Source organism: Mobula birostris, chromosome 3 (genome assembly GCF_030028105.1).
Source record: "Mobula birostris isolate sMobBir1 chromosome 3, sMobBir1.hap1, whole genome shotgun sequence".
NCBI lineage: Eukaryota > Metazoa > Chordata > Chondrichthyes > Myliobatiformes > Myliobatidae > Mobula > Mobula birostris.
In genome coordinates, this window is record NC_092372.1 from 45,441,091 (window position 1) to 45,462,644 (window position 21,554).

The following is a 21,554-nucleotide window of genomic DNA, read 5'->3' on the forward strand; positions in this document are numbered from 1 at the left end:
TTGTGCAGATAGTTTAGTGCGCTGGGAGCCACACATTAAAACAAATGAGTTGAATTCATTTTATGGTGTACAGTCAACTGTGGAGGAACACAAACATATATTACCAGAGGAATAATCATCCACCTTATCGGCAACATCAATTTCCATTGTTTACATGATTTGAAAATAAGAGTGTCAGAATCTCAAAAATTTTTGACAATGCTTTGTTAATTTGAAGGTTTGATATATTTGCTGTCAGTTCGCTCATTCCAATTTTTTTACTGCACACGTAGGCTAATGGCAGCTTATAATAATAAGTTGATGAATGTCATAATTTGCAAGTACAGTTCTATAGGAAATAGATATTTTGTTTCAAAAGAAGGGTGCAACACTTGACTTACCTGCCAAATTAAGTGGTTTCATATCTTTTTTTTTCTGTAAAATTATTTGCTAATCTTGTTCTCAAGGCAAGAACAGTGTTAGTTTTGAAGGTATTTGCAAGCCATTATCTTTTGAGGATATAAAATTAAATTTCATCACTTGAATTATTTTGCATTTATTACAGATTTGGTGAACTTTTCAAGATTCTGAGAATTAAATAGAAAACTATTTTCAAATAGTGCAATGATGCATGACAAGAATATAGAAAAATAAATTGGTCTATTATGTTGAAGATTTTCTTTTCATCATAATATTTGGAATGTTATGTGACTTTACTAAACTATAGATTTGTTTCCAGCTACGACAGTTTCTTTATGACAGAAGCTGAATATATGGGCAAAGAACAGAGTAGCAATTGAGCTCTTTCATTTCTATCCATAACCCACTAAATGCAATTTTCAGTGGGTCTGCGGTCAAGCCCAAGTGCAGTAGTAGAAGACTGCTTAGAAATGCAAATTGCAGTTCTCGCCTGGTAGTAGAAATCTAATAGAAATTATCTTGTACAGGTGAATAAAACACATTCTTCCAATTTGGTTAAGCAGTTCTGCGAAGAACCATCCAGAAAAAAACAAGTAAATTATTACGTCAAGTTTTGGTGGTCATACGACTTGAAATCCTTCTACCGGGTTGATCTATGTGGGATAGTATTTGATGTTTCTTGATGGTGTTTAGATAAGGATATAACCCCTTCAACACTTCAGACCCCAAAGTGGTGAATTGCACAGCCATTGTACTGACAAGATTTTGAATACCACTTGACTTCGCTGGTCTGTACAAGGAATAAAAGTAGAGGATTTATTACTTTAGGATGCAATAAATGTGATTCAGATTTGTTTTGTCATGAATGGCCTACAGTGGTGTACTCTTTGTGAACCATCTATTTACTGCATCTAAGGAAAATGTTACAGTTCACCTGGGAAAACTGAAGTACAAATTGGGCCAATGTTGCTTTATGTAAAATAACTCTATAAATCAACTCAGCAGTAAATGGATCTTGTGTTGATTATTTCCTGAGGTTGCCTTCTAAGGTAGTTAATCAAAGAATTGTAGCTGTCCTCTGATAGATAGATTTCTGCTGAACTGATAATATTGTAGCACAATTTTGAATCTCAGAGACACAGCACATTTGATTAAATTGTTCATGAGGTACTGCAGTTACTGGTAATAACATTTTACAAGCTAAGTAAATTAAAATTTTTATAGCACTTGCACAACTGCAGGACATCGCAACTTGCTTTATAACAGATACAATACTTTCTGAAATGTTGTAATGTGGAAAAAACAGAAATTGATGAATCAAGTTCCCATGAACAGAATATTACTGATCAGATAATCTGTGCGTTGATGGGGGGATACATTTTAGTGCTGCTGTTGTTTGCCTTGAGCGCAGTTCTGAGAACTGGAGGTGACCACTGTTGTGACTTTCAGTTCACTTATACAGTATATCTACATTCATGGATTCCAAACTTTGCATTAGATATACATAACTGGAAAATGAAACATGTAGTTTCATTGTAAGATAGAGAGACAGTAGTGGAGAAATTAGTTTTGTCTAATGTGCTGGAATACACGTGGCAGTGTTGACTTCCGTTTGTGCTCACATCGCACGTGATCAATTCCACTTCGTCAAGTCAATTTTATTGTCATTTCGACCATAACTGCTGGTACACTACACAGTAAGAACGAGACAACCTTTTTCAGGACCATGGTGCTACATGAACAATACAAAAACTACACTGAACTACGTAAAACAACGTGAAACTACACTGGAATACAGAGCTACCCAGGACTGCATAAAGTGCACAAAACAGTGCAGGCATTACAACAAATAAATAGGCACAGTAGAGGGCAGTAGGTTGGTGTCAGTCCAGGCTCTGGGTATTGAGGAGTCTGATGGCTTGGGGGAAGAAATTGTTACATAGTCTGGTCGTGAGAGCCCAGATACTTCGGTGCCTTCTGCCAGATGGCAGGAAGGAGAAGAGTTTGCATGAGGGGTGCATGGGGTCCTTCATAATGCTGTTTGCTTTGCGGGTGCAGCGTGTGGTGTAAATGTCTGTAATGGTGGGAAGAGAGACCCCGATGATCTTCTCAGCTGACCTCACTATCCACTGCAGGGACTTGCGATCCAAGATGGTGCAATTTCTGAACCAGGCAGTGATGCAGCTGCTCGGGATGCTCTCAATACAACCTCTGTAGAATGTGGTGAGGATGGGGGGTGGGAGATGGACTTTTCTGAGCCTTTGCAGAAAGTAGAGATGCTGCTGGGCTTTCTTTGCTATGGAGCTGGTGTTGAGGGACCAGGCGAGATTTTCCGCCAGGTGAACACCAAGAAATTTGGTGCTCTTATCGATCTCTACGCAGGAGTTGTTGATGTTCAGAGTGGTCACTCCGTGTCCTCCTGAAATCAACAACCATCTCTTTTGTTTTGTTTACATTCAGAGACAGGTTGTTGGTTCTGCAACAGTCTGTGAACCACTGCATCTCCTCTCTGTATGCTGATGAAACCCACTACGGTCGTGTCATCGGCGAACTTAATGATGTGGTTGGAGCTGTGTGTTGCAACACCATCGTGGGTCAGCAGAGTGAACAGCAGTGGACTGAGCACACAGCCCTGGGCGGGCCCCCGTGCTCAGTGTGGTGGTGTTGGAGATGCTGCTTCCAATCCGGACTGACTGAGGTCTAGGGTCCAGTTGCAGAGGGAGGTGTTCAGGCCCAGTAGGCTCAGCTTTCCAATCAGTTTCTGAGGAATGATTGTGTTGAATGCTGAACTGAAATCTATGAACAGCATTTGAACGTATATATCTTTTTTGTCCAGGTGGGTTAGGGCCAGGTGGAGGGTGATGGCAATGGCATCATCTGTTGAACGGTTGGGACGGTACGCGGACTGCAGGGGGTCCAGTGAGGGGGGCAGCAGGGTCTTGATGTGCCTCATGACGAGCCTCTCGAAACACTTCATGATGATGGATGTGAGTGCAACGGGACAGCAGTCGTTGAGGCAGGACACTGAAGACTTCTTTGGCACGGGGAAGATGGTGGTGGCCTTGAAGCGTGTAGGAACGACGGCGCTGTTCAGGGAGATATTGAAGATGTCAGTGAGAATCTCAGCTAGCTGGTCTGCACATCCTCTAAGCACTCTGCCAGGAATATTGTCTGGTCCAGCAGCATTCCGTGGGTTGACCCTGCACAGGGTTCTCCTTACATCAGCCATGGTAAGACACAGCACCTGGTCATTTGGAGGAGGGGTGGTCTTCCTTGCCGCCACGTCATTTTCTGCATCAAAACGAGCGTAGAAGTTGTTCAACGCATCTGGGAGGGAGGCATCACCAGCACAGGCAGGTGGTGTTGTCTTGTAACTGGTGATGTCCTGAATGTCTTTCCACATGCACTGCGTGTTGCTGCTGTCCTGGAAGTGGCTGTGGATTCGCTGGGTGTGTGCACACTTTGCCTCTCTGATGGCCCGGGGTAGCTTGGCTCTCACTATTGTTAGGGCTGCCTTGTCGCCTGCTCTGAAGGCGGAGTCACGGGTCCTCAGCAGCCCACGCATCTCTGTGGTCACCCATGGCTTCTGGTTAGCGCGTGTAGTGATGGTCTAGGCCACAGTGATGTCATCGATGCACTTGCTGATGTAGCTAGTCACTGTCGCCGTGTACTCCTCTAAGTTGGTAGAGTCGCCATCAGTTGCAGCCACACAGTCCACACAGCTCTGTGATATATATCAAGTAATTACTAAGGTTTTCTTTTGTTATTTCTCAGTGTAAATGTTGACTCAGAATCTGGGTCCTTGTGCACTGCTCAAAGATGACTACTGAAGCTTGAGCTTAAGTTCATTGCTATATCACTATGACTTTGTCCCATGGAGAGAAGCCTTGTACTGTGGCCAAACGGTGCACTGTTTAATGCCAGCTTTGCAACTCATAAAGAGGGGCAAATAAAGCAAGATCAACTCATTTAAATCGGAAACACGAGAAAACCTGCAGATGCTGGAAATTCAAGCAACACACACAAAACGCTGGTGGAACGCAGCGGGCCAGGCAGCATCTATAGGAAGAACTACAGTCAACGTTTCGGGTCGAGATCCTTCATCAGGACTAATGGAAAAAAGAGATAGTAAGATTTGAAAGTGAGAGGGGGAGGGGGAGACCTGAAATGATAGAAGAAGACAGGAAGGGGAGGGATGAAGCCAAGAGCTGTGAAGTTGATTGGCTAAAGGGATAAGGCTGGAGAAGGGGGATCATCATGGGACAGAAGGCCTTGGAAGAAAGAAAGAGGGAGGGGAGCACTAGAGGAAGATGGAGAACAGGCAAGGAGTTATTGTGAGAGGGAAAGAGAGAAAAATAAATAAATAATTAGGGATGGGGTAAGAAGAGAAGGAGGGACGTTAACAGAAGTTAGAGAAATCTCCAGCCTTGTATCCCTTTTGCCAATCAACTTCCCAGCTCTTGGCTTCATTTAAATCGGAGTTGGGCCTGCTAGAAATTATGCGCGAGCAACATAGGGTTCTTCTTCATTATACGTAGCGAAGATTCTGAAACATGGAAGGAAATAAGTCTAGAGATCATACAAATCAGATACAAGATAAGGCATTCCTTTTCATGAGCTGGGTATCTTCAAAAGGTTTTCCATTGAAAATATCATCAAAAGAGTCAGTAAATAAACTTTCAAGAGAAATAGTCCTATTACACAAGCGACCTTTAATTCAAATAGAGTATAAAATAGACAAGAAAAGAAATAATTGTGATAAAAACTTTGCACAATTAATCAATTTTTCTTGTATTATTGGATCAATGAAGCTCCTACTTTATTTGTCAAAGAGATTGGGTGTGCGTACATGATATTTGCACTCTATTTAAGTGTAGCAGCATTTAGTGCAACTCTCCTGATTTCTTACAAGTTAACAAGTCTTCTGTTTCCTGGTTCAGGATCAGACGTTATCTGTTATTCCACTTTCCTTTCTTCTGCTTCATAACATAACCAGCCTGCTGATCAGATTTTTAAAGTCAACCAATCAGCTATTTTTGCAGAACCCTTTGCTGTCTATGCTATGATACCCTTTTGATTAATAGAGGCATGTGAATCTTTATTAAAAGAAACCCTCAAGGTACTTGTGCAGCAGCATTACGCTTCTCTGAAACTGCACAGCCAAACTGGTGAATGGGAATCTCAGGATTGTGTGTATGTTGAATAGTAAAAGCAGCATTGAGTATACAGAGCTAAGTTTAACCCAGCGGAAAGGATCACACCTCTACAGTCCTGTTACAATCTGGCTTGAATGGTGGTGGGCAGTTCCATCAACCTCCTCTTTCTTAGCATTGGCAAAGCCAACTTGTGAGTGGCAAAAGTTGAAGCATTGTACCTGGGTCAAATCCTTTGAACGTCAAAGTCAAACTCAAAGTAAAATTCATTATCAGAGTACATATATGTCACCACATACAACCCTGAGATTCCTTTTCTGCAGGAATACTTAGCAAATCTATTGAACAGTAACTGTAAAGGGGATCAATGGACAACAGACTCTGCAAATGCAAATATAAATAAATAGCAATAAATAATGAGCATGAAATAACAGGATAGAAGAGTCCTTAAATGGGTGTAGTTATCCACTTTTGTTCAACAGCCTGATGGTTGAGGGGTACTAACTGTTCATGAAGCTGGTGCTGCGAGTCCTAAGGCACTTGTACCTTCTACCTGGTGGCAGCAGTAAGAAAAGAGCGTGGCCTGGGCAGTGAGGATCTTTGCCGATGGATGCTGCTGTCCTACAGCAACGTTTTATGTAGATGTGCTCAATGGTTGGGAGGGTTTTACCCATGATGTACTGGGCCGAATCCAATACTTTTGTAGGATTTTCCGTTCAAAGACATTGGTGTTTCCACGCCAGGACATAATGCAGCCAGTTAGCAGACTTTCCACCACACATCTATAGAAGTTTGCCAAGGGTTTTGATGACATCTCTCCACCAAATAGCATGGTGGGAGTACCCATATCATAGGAAGCACAGAAGCAGTAGAAAACAGCTCGCCTCCACCTTCTTAGTGGCAGTGAAGAGGGTAGTCAATACCAGCCTTGCAGTAATAGCTACTCTCTGAATGAATAAAAAAAACAGTATTCTAAAGGTGGTGTTATCAGTCAGACAAAATCTTTCACCAATATATTACAATGAACTAAAGCCTTCATGACAAAATGGGATTAGAATATATTTGGATGAGCAAAGTTTGGCACAATGAGGAGAACTCCAGAGGAGGGATATTAACACAAAGCATCATTTGTCCACTTTCCCCTATAGATGTTACCTGACCCCCCTGGTTTCCTCCAGCAAAGTGATTTTAGGCACAGTATAGTCCCTGTAGTGTATCTTTCTGAAATTCATTTCCTTTATTGTGTCCAGTGCATCTGTTGAGAGACAAACCTCCCATCTCCACTCCCAAGGATGGAAAATCAGAAGAAAAATCAACCTAGCAGATGGACATTCTACATGCCTGGAAATTCCATTCTGCGCACTCACTTTCAGATTCAAAATGATGATGACTTGGAACCTCCTGATTGTAAAAGCAGTAATAATAATTAGGGATTCTAAAGGGAATTCAGTTGGCATGTTGAGATATGGGAAAAGATTGCTGTGGGACATCTAAGATGGTGCCAATGAATTATGGTGACATGCTGCCAGCTATGTACGATACTTCTAATTATAACTCTTTTGGATTACTCTCACTGCAAACTGCAACATGTAATTTCCCTTTAAGTAATGTACTTTTAAATCAACTTAATGAACTACAGATTTCACAATCTTCTGAAAGACTCAGCGGACTTAACTCTCAAGCAAGCAGTACCTCAAGTACTGTATTCAAGTACTTGAGGTACTGCATGATGCTGTTACCAAACAAGAAGCAGTCCATCCCAGTGCATTTCAAATTATAGTCGGAGACTTCAACCAGGCATACCTGAAGAATCCTTGCCCAATTACCATCAGCATATAACCTACAGCACCAGAGGTCCCAATACACTTGACCGCTGTTACAATATGATAAGGAACGTCTACCATTCCATGTACAGACCACTTTTCGAGAGATCTGCTCCGTCGGCTATTCGTCTCTTACTTGCATACAGGCAGAGGCTAAAGAGGAAAGCTTCAGAGATTAGGGCAACAAAGAGATAGTCGCAAGAAGCAGTGGAACGGCACTGGGATTGCTGTGAGTCAGTGGACTGGATCATGTTCAAGGACACATCTGTGGATCTGAGTGAATACACAATGGTTGTCATGAACTTTATAAAGACAGTTGTAGACACGTGTTTCCCCACAGAGTCATTCAGAGACATCCCCAAACAGAACCCCTGGATGAACCACGAGATCTTCTGAGGGCCAGGTCAGAGACATTCAAGTCTGGCAACCAAGAAAATTATAAGAGGTTCAAGTACAATTTCTGGAAAGCCATCTCATGGGTGAAGTGGCAATTCCAGACTAAACTTGAATCGATGAAGGATGCTCGACAGTTGTGGCAGGGCTTGGATGCTATCACCACTTCTGAAGTAAAATCAAGCGACATGGGCGACAACAGGGCTTCACTTCCAGATGAGCTCAATGCCTTCGATGCTTGCTTTGACTCATCAAAGCATGGAGGAACCATCATGAACTTCCACCACTTCTGATGACCTTGTGATTTCATTTTCTGAGGCCGTTATGGGAGCATCCTTCAAGACGGTGAACCCACAAAATGCATCCATCCCAGACAGGGTACCTGGCCAAGTACTAAAGACCTGTGCTAATTAACTTGCTGGAGTGCTCACTCAACATCTGGACTGCAAAGATGAATACATGAGGATGCTCTTTATTGAATTAGATTGGCATTCAATACTATCATGCCCTCAAATCTAATCAATAAACTTCAAGGTCTTGGCCTCAATACCTCCTTGTACAATTGGATCCTGCTGAAGGGTCTCGGCCCAAAACATTGACTGTACTCTTTTCCATAGATGCTGCCTGGCCTGCTGAGTTCCTCCAGCATTTTGCCTCAGCTTTCTCACTTGCAGACCCCAGTCAGTTTGAATTGGCAACAACATCTCCTCCATAATCTCCATCACCACAAAGCTGTGTGTTTAGCCCCCTATTCTACTCATCTTACACAGCTCCAATGCAATATTCAAGTTTGCTGATCTTCTTCCTTCTTCTTCTTCTGGCTATCCATCCCATAGAATGATGATCGTTCCTTTCAGTCAGTTAGTGGGGTTGACCCCACTCCTCAGAAAGGAACAGCGTGTGTGTGAATGGATTTTAGGTGAGTAGGAGGTTGCACAGGTCCAGACCCACCCTCTCGACATCCCCTCCTGTATCCAGCAGCATGGTCTGGTCCAAGACGGATGGGGGATGTTCTGTTGAAGTGACTGGCCAGACCAAGCTTTGATGCAAGGGATGCCCTTTCCGCACTTCATGGCATGTGTTTGCTGGGTGGCCGTTGAGCCCACGAGAGGATTCATCTGCCCTTTGACAGGTCTTGTTTATCATCCTGCAGGGTGTCTAGCCACCCTCCTCACCAGGCAAGCCTGGTGGGGGAGGGAGTTTAGTCACCGACCACCTGACCTTTCGACGGGTAATACTGGGTTACATGGTACCAGTAGCACTCAAACGAGTGACCTGACTTGCAGTTTGCTGATAATACCATTGTCGTAAGCCCAATTCAAAGATGGCAATGAATCAGCACACAGGAGGGAAATGGAAAATCTGGCTGAGTGGTGCCACACAACAACCCCTTACTCAATGTCAGCAAGACCAAGGAGCTGATTATTGGCTTCAGGAGGAGGCAGTCCTCATCAGAGAATCAGAGGTGGAGAGGATGAGCAATTTTAAATTCTTCAGTGTTATCATTTCAGCGGACCTGTCCTGGGCCCAGCGCGTATGTGTAATTACAAAGAAAGCACGGCTGCACCTCTACTTCCTTAGGAGTTTGCAAAGATTCAGCATGGCACCTGAAGCTTTGACAAACTTCTATAGATGTGTGGTGGAGAATATATTGACTGGCTGCATCACAGCCTGGTATGGGAGCAACAATTCCCTTAAATAGAAAACCCTATGGAAAGTAGTGGATATGGCCCAGTTCATCATGGGCAAAGCCCTTCCCGCCATTGAGCACATCTACGTGGGACGTTGCCACAGCAAAGCAGCATCTATCGTTAAGAAACTCCACCATCCAGGTCATGCTCTCTTGTCACAGCAGTCATCAGGAAGAAGTTACAGGAGCCTCAGGACTCACACCACCAGGTTCAGAAACAGTTACTATCCATCAACCACCAGTTGCTTGAACCAAAGGGGATAACTTCATTCATTGTCACTTGTCCACAGCCTGTGGACTCACTTTCACGGATTCGTCATCTCATGTTCTCGATATTTATTGTTTATTTATTTATTTATTATTATTGTTTTGCTTGTTGTACTTGCACAGTTTGTTGTCTTTTGCACACAGGTTGAATGCCGGCCTTTCATACAGCTATTATTCTATCAGGGATTTATTGAGTATGTCCACAAGAAAATAAATCTTAGGGTTGTTTATGGTGATATCTATGTACTTTGATAATAAATTTGCTTTGAACTTTGAATTTAAATCCCTTTCTGTAGATGTGTTGGAAGTGAGTACATCGATCTGCTTTATACTAGGCAGGTTCTTCCTTCTGATCTTCAGAACTTAGAACATTAAAAGAGGATGGTGCAGGCCTCCTTGGAAGATCAGTACACTGTGGAGCAGTGAGGGCTGTTCTGATAGTTCTCCAGAAAGCCTATCTTCATTGAGCGCTGTAGTGACTACTTGAAAACAAACTAAAAGTCGGTGAGAGGCTAAGTGAGGGAGTGTGATGCATTTCCAACTAACTCAATTCCAAATTGGAAAAGCAAATTTTTATCCTTTATTACAAACCAACAATAAGATCATTTGACTCTTCTCTAATGCACGTAAAAGTTATTGGATCAAATTCAAAGATGAGCAGTCAATGAAAAATATGTGCTGTCTACTCAACCCCTCGCTGTGCTGCCAAGAAGGTGAACAGATGACTATATTTGTTTTATTCTTACCACCACCCAGCGCTGCACACTGCCTGCTAAGTGCTACATAAACCCACGTGACAACTTATCTTAACCCAGAGTGAGGATGCACAACTCAAATACAATACAGACAATAAATAGATACATGGCTCCCACAAACAGATTTGGATAATTAGTGACAGTTGTTGTTACTAAAACTCCATAGAGCATTGTCATTCCTCAGGCTCAATCCTTAACCTTGCAGTAATATTTTATTAATTGTACCACATTTTGCAAGATGCCTGGCAAACTTAAGATATTACAGAAGTGAAAGTTTATGTTTCTACTAGGGTGATGTTTGGGTTATTAAATTCTTTGAGATTTTATTACACAACATGCTAATAACTATTTTTGTTGAGTAATTATGTGTGAGAACAAAATCTAATTTTCTATTCGTTATACTTCAGTAATGTTTTATTATATGTTGCAGATTTGCTTCATTAACCCCAGAGACTTATTAGTTTCACCGTATTTAAATTCATAGTCATATTGATTTGTCAAAGAATCAGATGTGAAGGATTCCTGTACCAGGTTTTTGCTTTCCTCCATTCGATTCTTCTGCGGCCTACTATAGTTTCATAAATATCCATTTGGGAGCTTAATTTAGGTCTATGTGAGTAAGTGCAGATCGATATTAAGTACTTTGTGAAACATGTCGATTCATCAATTGACTGGATTTGTAAGTAGGTAATGTGCCAAGGATTAATGACAACTAAAGTTTAAAATTTTGAGGATTCTGGAGGGATCAGATCAGTGAGAAATTGCAGAAATTTTCTGTGGATAATGAAATGGAGTAGAGTGAACTGTACATGATTCATGAAAAGAGGTTGATTAGCTTGTTGTCATTACATGCTTTCTTATGCTATCAGTGAAGAAAATTGTAGCTTTATAATCTCAACAATATCTTTTTGGCTGGCTTTTCAGTTTTGCAATGAGCAACTTATAGGTCAGCCAGGCCGCAGGGTGCAGCAATGATTATAGTGGTAGATCTTTCTTTTTTGAAAATTGAGAGGGGTGAGCATGGTGAGTGCACGGAACATACAATAAGTCATTTGTTTCTTTCAAGTAAGTGATCATAGCCGTTTTCCTTTATTTGACATGGAGCCATTGTTTCTGCTATCTTACAGAGTGCAATTGAAAGGTGCCATGCATTTTAATCAAATCAGTACGTTTGAATGAGACCAATTTTAGATTAGAACATAGAACATTACAGCACAGGCCCTTTGGGCCACTATGTTGTGTTGACCTTTTAACCTACTCTAAGATCAAATTAACCTTTCCCCCCTCTATTGCCCTCTATCCATATCCCCGTAATCCATCTACCTCTGCCAACACCCTTCGCGTTCCATGCATCCACTAATCTTACATCTGACATCCCACCTATATTTCCAATTACTTTAAAATTTTATCCCTTTGAATTAGCCTCTGGCTTCTTACCGTCTTATACATCTTTATCAAGTCACCTCTCAGCCTCCTTCAATCCTAAGGAAAAATCCCTAGTTTACTGAACTGGAATCCCAACCACCAAGGATTACGCTACATATGTGACTGAATTAGGTCACTTCTTCTGATTAGGAGGCACTGCACATTTGAACTATGGAGACTGATCTCATTCTCCAAGCTCATTCTGGAAAATATAACTTCTTCGACAACAGCATATCAGAAAGTACAGCAGAACTTTAACAACTCTGTATAGAAAATCATAAAACTAGGAAATAACTGATTCTAATCAATTAATAACGTTGGATTGATGATTAAATTAGGTTGCTCTGCCTGTTCAAGTTCTACGGGTACAATTATGAAGAAACATCAATACTAGCATGGAAGGATTCCATTCAGCCTATCAACTATGCCTCTCCGTGCTGAACTCTTTCACCAAAACTTTCCAAGTGATTTGCTATCAAGAACGTTTCTAATTCCCTTTCAAAAACCATTATTGGCTCCCTTTCCATTATGCATGCAGGTCTTAAATTCCTTTCTAAATCGTTCTCTGAAGAAGAAAATTTCTCCTCACATTCCCCCTATATCTTTTTTCCCTTCACTCTTAACCAGATCCTCAAATAATATTGTAATAGGGTCAACAACACAATTCTGTAACGTGCATGTCTACCTGACATCCTTTCACACGTTATCAAAGTCCACAACTGAGTACAAATTTCATTGTGAGCTAACACCTGGGTTCAACACAGCCTCTCTGCTTTTGTATTCTTTACCTACGTTTGTATTTAGGGAGCTCAAGACCCCCACGTACGCTAAAAACATCCTGCCACTTTTAAAGATTTATGTGCAAATGCACCAGGTCCCTCTGATCCTATATACACCCTTTTAACTATAAATACACTTTTTATGATGTAACATTTAGTCTGTGTTGTCAACCCTTGTTCTTTCTGCCAAAATTATAACTTCACACTTGATACTGTCAGTGTTATTTCTCTCTTGTTTATATATTCTGCCAGCCTATCTGCTTCCTGACAATCCATTACAGATTACCTCATTGTTTATCATAGCTATAATTTTTATCATCTGCAAGCTTTGAAACTTTATCCTGCTCACCTGCATTCAAGTCATTAATACGTATCATAAAACTTGTAGGCGTTAAGTCTGCCTACCAATCTGCAGTATAGAACACAACCATTTAACACAATGATTAATTTTCCTTCCTGAAGCAAATCTCTTATCTATGCTGTCACTGATCCTTTTATACTATTACGTATATTCTCCTGTCTCCATTTCTGTTCACGCTGTACACCTCAGACTTTCAGTACAAATCTAAACCTTGTCACTTGCAGAAGTCTTCTGATAATCTGCAGTGATTGGGTGTGTCAGGGATGGGCAGGAGTCGGAGTACAGAGGACTGGTGGACAGGTTTGTGGACTGGTGCGGGAGGAATCACCTGCTCCTGAATGTGGCCAAAGCCAGGGAGATGGTGATTAATTTTAGGAGGAAGAGGACTGTGACGAGCCCTGTATACATTCTGGGAGAAGAAGTTGCAGAGGTGGAGGAGTACAAATACTTGGGTGTTCACCTCAACAACAGACTTGACTGGAAACCAACACCAAGGCTATTTACAAGAAGGGGATGAGCTGACTCCATTTTCTAAGGGAGCTGAAATCCTTCAATGCGTGCAGCAGAATGTTGGAGATCTTTTACCAGTCTGTTTTGGCAAGTGCAGTCTTCTTTGCGGCTTTATGTTGGGGAGCAGCATTGGTGCTGGTGATGCAAAAAGACTAAATTAACTCATCAAAAAAGGCAGATCCATCCTTGGTTACAACCCAGATTCTCTTGAGTTAATGGTGGAGAGGAGATCACTAAACAAACTGTTATCCGTTATGGACAGTCAGGCACATCCTGTCCATGACCTACTGAATAAGTAGCGGAGCACCCTTTCAAACAGACTCATTCAACTCCGCTGTCACAAAGATCGTTACGGAAGATCTTTCCTACCAAATGCAATAAGCATATGCAACAGTTTATCTCTGTGTGACTGGAGAACACACATCATAGTACAAAAGTCTCAGTTTTATTGTTTTGTACGTTATTGCACATTGGTAAATTACTATTGTGTATACTATTATTCTGTACTTCACTATTAGTTAATATTATTATATTTATTATTATTGCTGTGTGTTTTTAAATGCTGCTGTAATGAAGTAATTGTCTACTCGGGATCAATAAAGTACTTATTATTATTATTATTATTGTAATTATTATTATATACCCATGGATTCTGTCCTTAGCTTCACAAATGCCTCTAAACCATTTAAGTCCTGTGAAGGTTTAGTGCCCAATCCTGTGGATGTGCAGCAGATGTGTTGTGCCTCAAAAGTAATCCCCTTGTCCCAAGAATCCTTCCTTTAACATGCCACAGCTGTGCAATGATCTGGATATACTCTCACTGCTCCGTGGTGCAGGAGACAATTCAGAGATTAGCATCTACTTTTTAACTTCATTCCTAACTGTTAAATGTCTGTCTGTAGGAACTCAACATCTGCATAACCCCCTTCTAATAGTATCGATGTGTATCCTTGCTAACCGCGTCACACACCCGAGACTACTCTGCACCCTCACTGTGATGTCCTTGACTCCTGCAGCAGGAGGGCAACTGCAATATAGTGCCCATAAAAAGTATTCACCCCTTTGGAAGTTTTCATGTTTTATTGTTTTACAGCATTGAATCACAGTGGATTAAATTTGGTTTTTTGACGGTGATCATCAGAAAAAGACTTTAGTGTGAAAGTGAAAACTGATCTCTACAAAGCGATCTAAAAGAATTACAAATATAAAATACGAAGTAATTGTTTGCTTAATTACTCACTCCCTTCAAGTCATTGTTTAGTAGAAACACCTTTGGCAGCAATTACAGCCTTGAGTCCATGTGGATAGGTCTCTATCATCTATGCACTTCTGGACACTGCAATTTTTCCCCTTTCTTCTTTACAAAACTGCTCAAGCTCTGTCAGATTGCATGGGGATCATGAGTCGACAGCCCTTTTCAAGTCCAGCCACAGGTCTCTTGGTGGCCTCCCTCACTAGTCCCCTTCTTGCATGGTCACTCAATTTTGACGACTGCTTGCTCAGGGCAGATTTACAGCTGTGCTATCATCTTTCCATTTCTTGATTATTGACAACCATACTCCAAGGAATGTTCAGTGACTTGGAAATTTTCATGTATCTATCTCCTGACTTTTGCTTTTCAATAATCTTTTTGTGGAGTTGCCTGGAGTGTTCTTTTGTCTTCATGGTGTACTTTTTGTCAGGATACTGACTCACCAGCAGTTGGACCTTCCAGGTAAAGGTGTATTTTTTCCACTACAACCGATTGAAACACCTTGACCGCACATGGGTCTCCAAAAACAGATCTCCATTTAGCTAATTATGTGACTTCTAAAATCAATTGGCTGCACCAGTGATGGTTTGGTGTGTCATATTAAAGGGGTGGGGGTGAATACTTGAGCAATCAATTATTTTGTGATTTGTATTTGTAATTAATTTAGATCACTTGGTAGAGATCTGTTTACACTTTAACACAAAAGTCTTCTGTTGATCAGAGTCAAAAAAGCCAAATTAATCCACTGTGATTCAGTGTTGTAAAACATAAAAACTTCCAAGGGAGGTGAGTACTTTTTATTAGGCACGGTTTATGGAATGCATGTTGACAATTAAGACTCTCCATAAGACTGTAAGACACAGGAGCAGAATTAGGCTATTCGGCCCATTGGGTGTGCTCTGCCATTCAATCCTACCCACTTACCACAAATATGACAAATACATTTTTTACACTTCGCTGTTGCCTCCTTTTCTGTTTCTTGTCTCACACTGCCAAGTTCGGGAGTATAGTCCTTCAAGATACCAACACCTCCATGTTGCCTACACTCTCTAATGCCAAATGCCGCCTTGTGAATGGCCCTAGCCCTGGCTGTCAGGTGACCACGGCTTAAATGGATTATTATTCATTTCTACAATACACGTGGGAAAATTTCACTGGAAGATCAAGTTGGAAAACTCATACCACAGTTCTACCTTTTCAACTGTTTGAAGTAGAAGTTATGGAAGAGAAATTTTTGCAGAAGGAAAATAGAAACTTAAAGCAGCTAGAAAAAAAATTGGATATTCTAAAGATTGTGGAATAAAAGCAATGAATTATAGAGATTTTCAATATAAGATTAGTATCAAATATATAATAGCAATTTCCATGTGAAAAGAAGAAAATACTATTGACACTGGGAATAGAAATTTTTAATCTTTAAAGAAACTATCATTCATAAAGCATATTAGCTTAACTCGGGTGTGTTGTCAATACATTTTGTGTATAGGTTAACGTTAATGGGTTAAAAACAGAAATCTGTAGGAAGAAGGAATCAGTTTTTATAGGGAGTAACTGGACTTCAGGACTGAAAATGTAAATTTTTCATCTTTTATCATTTTGGGTACCTAGAATCCTCAACTGGTATTCTCAGGTCAAACTGAGACACCTACATTTCCTGCACCTGGTATCCTTGTAATCTGCTTTCAAGATTGTGAAGCTAAAAGAAGCATTTTTGTTTTGGCTGACATTCAGCATGAACTTGTTCAAAATTGTCAGGTACATTTCCTGTAGCAGCATGACTGATAGTGGCTGCCAGTCTGGGCTGTTTTCCAGTACAGGTGGCCTGCGGTTTGGGGATTCCTGTACACATATCTGGTTGTTGTAACTGGGCTACTGCATGACATTCAAAAGCAATGATCACACAGATTCACTGGAGCAACATTTACCTTTTCTTATTAGAAAGTTACAATCTTTTCCATAAAGACCAACAATGCCCATGTGCAACTAGATCTGGCTTAGCCCCAATATCTGTTACTGAGTTTTTATGAAGAAAAATATCCACTTCACATGCTGTGCCAGTATAGCAATACATTTCAATCTATCCTGAATACATCTTAAAAAAAAGAATAGATTCCTGTGCTTCTGCTCATTGTGGTTATGTTGGAATTACAGCAATAAACAATGATTTAAAGTATCATTAAAGCATTCATGTTGATTAAGTTTTGTTTTTGTTTTGTAGGACACAGCAGGACAGGAACGCTACAGGACCATCACCACAGCCTACTATCGTGGTGCGATGGGCTTTATCCTAATGTACGACATCACAAATGAAGAGTCTTTCAATGCAGTACAGGACTGGTGAGTAAGAAAATTTTCATGATGCAATATTTTAATAGCTGCTTACCAGGAATGGTATTTTAGCTTGATCAAATAATTGTTGATGTCAGTTTTTTCCATTGAATAAATACTAACAAATCGCTGTAGCATTGTCCATATGTGACCTCTTGGTTTCTTGCTCTTTGAAATAATATTTTTTCCCTTTCTCAGTCCTGAGCCTTGATGGGTTTTGTTCTGTTTCTTTAACTCTGTCCGCTTCTCCTGTCCTTTCCTGCTTTCCTGAGGCATGGGAGATGGCATATTGTGATAAGGAAAGTAACCACAATGGTTGCAGGCTAATTCTTTTTATTACAGTTTGTAGTGAAAGGAATGAATTGCCCCTAATCTCGCTGCACTTTTTAAGCAGTTGCACTACTGGAGTTTTTAACTTCATTTTCCAACAGTTTCTGTTAAGTTGCCTTTCAAATTTGTTGAAAAGATGCTAAAAGACAAACATAAATGGCTTTGATTATGTTACAATTGCAACTTCTATTGTGAGATTAAGAAGAGTATAGGTGAAGATTTAAGTCTGACTGAAGCCTGAAGTGACTATCTTCTAAATCCTTTCAACCCACATTTTTCTTTTGCTTCATTTCTCTCTATCTTTATGACCACCTATTTCTTGCTATACTTCCTCTTAATCCCTGTTGCAATCATTGCAATAAGAATTATTGCTTCTGCGCTGCCTTCTAAACTATGTGCTCAATTTCTCCTTCACCATCCTCTTTATTCTATATTTATTTACCTCAGGATTCGCTCTTAAGCAGTTGTAGTATATTCAGCAAAGTCAATTATTTGTCCTATAACAATCTTTCAACGATTATGAAATGCAACAGAACAGAATCTCTGAAAAATGAGGCTAAATATTCTGACATTGCAGCTGCTTATATTGTGCTGGGAGATCGGGGTGGGGGGGGGCAGCAATTTGATCCTAAATGTAAGCATGGACTATTCTCTCTGCAGTTATTAAACTAGGTCATGTTTCCAACATTGTGATTGATTGCAGGAGATCTGTTTATTAAGACAATCTAGAAAAATTCTACTGGTTAGAAATCTAAATGTGTAAATAAACATGAGCTGAGGTGTAGAAGACAGCCCCAGTTTATTGCAGGACCGTAGGGAAGCAATTCTCTTGTGTACAGCTAATTCAAGTCACTGTTGTTAGTGTGGTAACTCGTAAGCCTCCAGCAGCACTTCAAGTTGTGGCTCTTAAGTGAAATGGACATATGCAGGGAGCAGTGGGTCAGTGGTGACTACACACCTGTCATGGATGATTGGGTGTTATGGCATCAGAGGTGTATGTCCATGAAAAGCTATTGAACCGACTGGGCACTTCCCTGCAAAAGAAAGACAGCTTACACAGTTCCTCAGTAGACAAGATTCTGCGGAGGTTCTCATTGGCAGAGCCTAACAGCAACCTAAGTTAAACCTGGCCTTTTTTGGTTTCTCCAGCATGCACAGAACTTGGATGCGGAGGCAGCATTGTCAATATGAATTGTATGGTGATCAATATCACTGCTACCAGTCCCAAATAGAGGACTGCAAGGAAATTTTAATCACGGACTGCATTTCACAGTTGTCTTTCTGCTTCAAGTCTGTTTTATCGAATGTGGAAACCATGTCCGTTAAGTTGAATTTCTAGGTTTAATGCACATGTTCAAATATGTTCAAATTTGGAATCTACTTTAGTCCCTGTTCAAAAAATTTTAAGGTTTCTATGTGGTAATTTCAATAGCATATTATTCCTGGATAATTATTGGAGAATGCTCTGGGAGTAGAAAGCAACATCAATCATGTTGGCAGAGGTGAAACCTCTAAAATCATTTATAAGCAACTGGATATTGAAATTAATGGACGAGGATATTTCTGGGCTTCAGAAATAGGTTAGGCCAAATGGCAATCCTAATCCTAACAACTCTGTGAATAGACTTAATCGTCCTAAATGCTTTTAGTTCCTTTCTTTCTTGGTTGTCTTCATATAGCTACCTTTCCTGCACCTCGTAAATAGCTACTTACCCTGCAGCTAAGTGCCAGCAAATGATTGGGAAATGAAGTAAGTAAAGCTACTCCATGTCATTAAGATACTTTGTGTAAAAATAATGAGTTAGGAACAGCATAGACCACTTACTTGGCTCCTATTCAGTAAGGTCGTGACTGATCTAATTGCAACCTCAGCTCTTCATTACCATCTACCTTTGGTAACCTTCCACTCCTTTCCTTTTCGGGTTTCTACTTGCCCTCATGATATTAATGTGCACTTTTTGTTTTGCCGGTGGGGGGAGGGGGGATTGTTGCTTGTTGCTGCTTATGCACGGGAGGGGGGAGTTGGGGGGACTTTGAGGTTCTCATGTTTAACTGTCGTTCATTCTTTGAGGCACTTCTCTGTTTTCGTGGATGTTTTGTGAAGAAAACGCTTTTCAGGATGTATATTGTATACATTTCTCTGACATTAAATGCACCTTTGAAACCTTTTGAACCTTTGAACCTCAGCTCTCCATTACCACCTACCTTTGGTAACCTCTCCTTTCCTTTTTGGGTTTCTACTTACCCTTATGATATTAGGACTCTGCTTCGAACCTTCTGAGGAAAAAGAGATTTCCAAAGGCATGAGAAACTTTTCCTCACCCTCATACCTAATCCATCCACAACTACTTTGTATTCCCACTAGAGTAATCTGTGAGTTTTTTCTTGAAAAGGTTTAGATATTTCTGTATTCCCTAGCCTAAATGATTTCCAAGGGGAAAGAGAAATGAATTGTTAAGAAACACCAGGTATTGAGCAAGAATGTACCAAGAATAATTTCGGATACATCCCAGAAAAAAAGAAAAGAGCAATGCTGTTTGAAAGAAGGTGGAGAGAAGAATATAAAAATGTTAGTGAAAGAAGCTCTGATTTTTTTACAGTATTAAATATACCATTGTTGATGAAAATTCTCTGATTCAGCCAGACAAAGACAGTTTCCAACCAGGGAGAACCTGATCTCTTCCCCAAGACATTCAATGCCGTTACTTCATCTGATGTTTTACATCATGAACATTTCGTCTACTGCATTGACCAGAAGTAATTAGACCAATTGTGTAAGTACTCATGAGCAGGTCGAAGACTGGATATTCAGAGGACTAAACAAATTGTTTGATTAAAATCACTTCCACAACTCAGTATGTTAATCTTTACATGACAACACACCACTGATACAGTGCAGCAAATTAAAAGGCAATCCAACTGCTGCTGACCGAAACCTGAGAACACGGAGTTTTTTGATAGCTGAAGCAATCTGCTCATGATACATATTAGTTGAGTTTGAGTTGGCCAGGGTCAGATGGCTAGATTATAAAGCAGCCTTCCTCAATCTTTTTGCCCTGAAGGAACCCTTGAAATAACCTTCAGGTCTCAGGGAAGCCCTGCGTAAAAATTATTATACTGTATCTACAGCTCATGGTACGTTAGCGTGATCAGTAAATTGTAGATATAATAATCCAAAAATAATTGTCAATGATCTTTTGAGTAGAGAATGAAGTTTAAGTCAACCTTTTAGGGGGAAAAAACGGGTAGTTAAGCTTAGCTTACCTTTCTGGAAATTAATATCTTTCTTTCCCTTTCATAAATTTTAAAAGCTCAAAAGGCAGACATAATAAATTTCTGTTAAATAACTGACTTCAGACGAAATGGGATTTAATTTTTCTAAAGGTAGGCTTGGCAGATTTAATTTAACTAAAGGTTGTAAATTGATTTTAATTAATGCTATTTAAAACAAGAAAATTTATTGACAATGTTGAATAGTAAAATTACTAAAAACTGTAAGCCAAAGCAATATGAATAAAAATATAGCCTAAGACACAATTTTATACAAGACCTTGAAAAATCATTTTCTTACTAAGTGACATGATGAGGCTCAAAGATAGGCCTAGCATGTCAAACCTGTGCTTGTTTTTTGCTGCACAAATACTCAATTTTAGGTCGAACTTGAGATAGGCACATGTGGATTTCACCTTCAACTGAAATGAAATAATTTTATCCTTGCTCTTGATGCTTGTTTTCAATAAGACTCGAGACTTTCTGATATCTTTCCTCACTTTCAGGCCCTGCAACAGTGGAAACATTTCAAGATTTTCTTTTGCAACATGATTTTTCCAAAGATTCCGTTTCCTTTTAAATCCAAGAATCTTGTCACTTGCAGTCAAAACGTTTTCTCCAAGGCCTTGCAGAGATTTGTTGAACTGGTTCATATGATGAAAAATGCCTGCTAAGTAGACTAGTTTCTGCAGCTACTCTTCATCTTCAAAACATTCCTACTATCTTTGTGAAAGTATTCCTGCAATTCACCTTTTAGCTCAAACACTCTGTTTTGCGAAGAAAGCAGTGTGTTGTGACACATTCTTATTTACCTCCTCT

General features: G+C 40.3%; 1 protein-coding gene across 6 annotated transcripts in view; it reads left to right on the forward strand.

The window, feature by feature from the left end:
• The window catches only part of LOC140195010 (ras-related protein Rab-3C), a 206,858-nt gene that overhangs the window by 144,467 nt on the left and 40,837 nt on the right, over positions 1-21,554 (forward strand). For all 6 annotated transcript variants that reach the window (XM_072252556.1, XM_072252560.1, XM_072252561.1 and 3 more), the window contains one exon: positions 17,026-17,144. In XM_072252556.1, the coding sequence (XP_072108657.1) occupies positions 17,026-17,144 (119 nt within the window). The remainder of the gene's footprint in view (positions 1-17,025; positions 17,145-21,554) is intronic.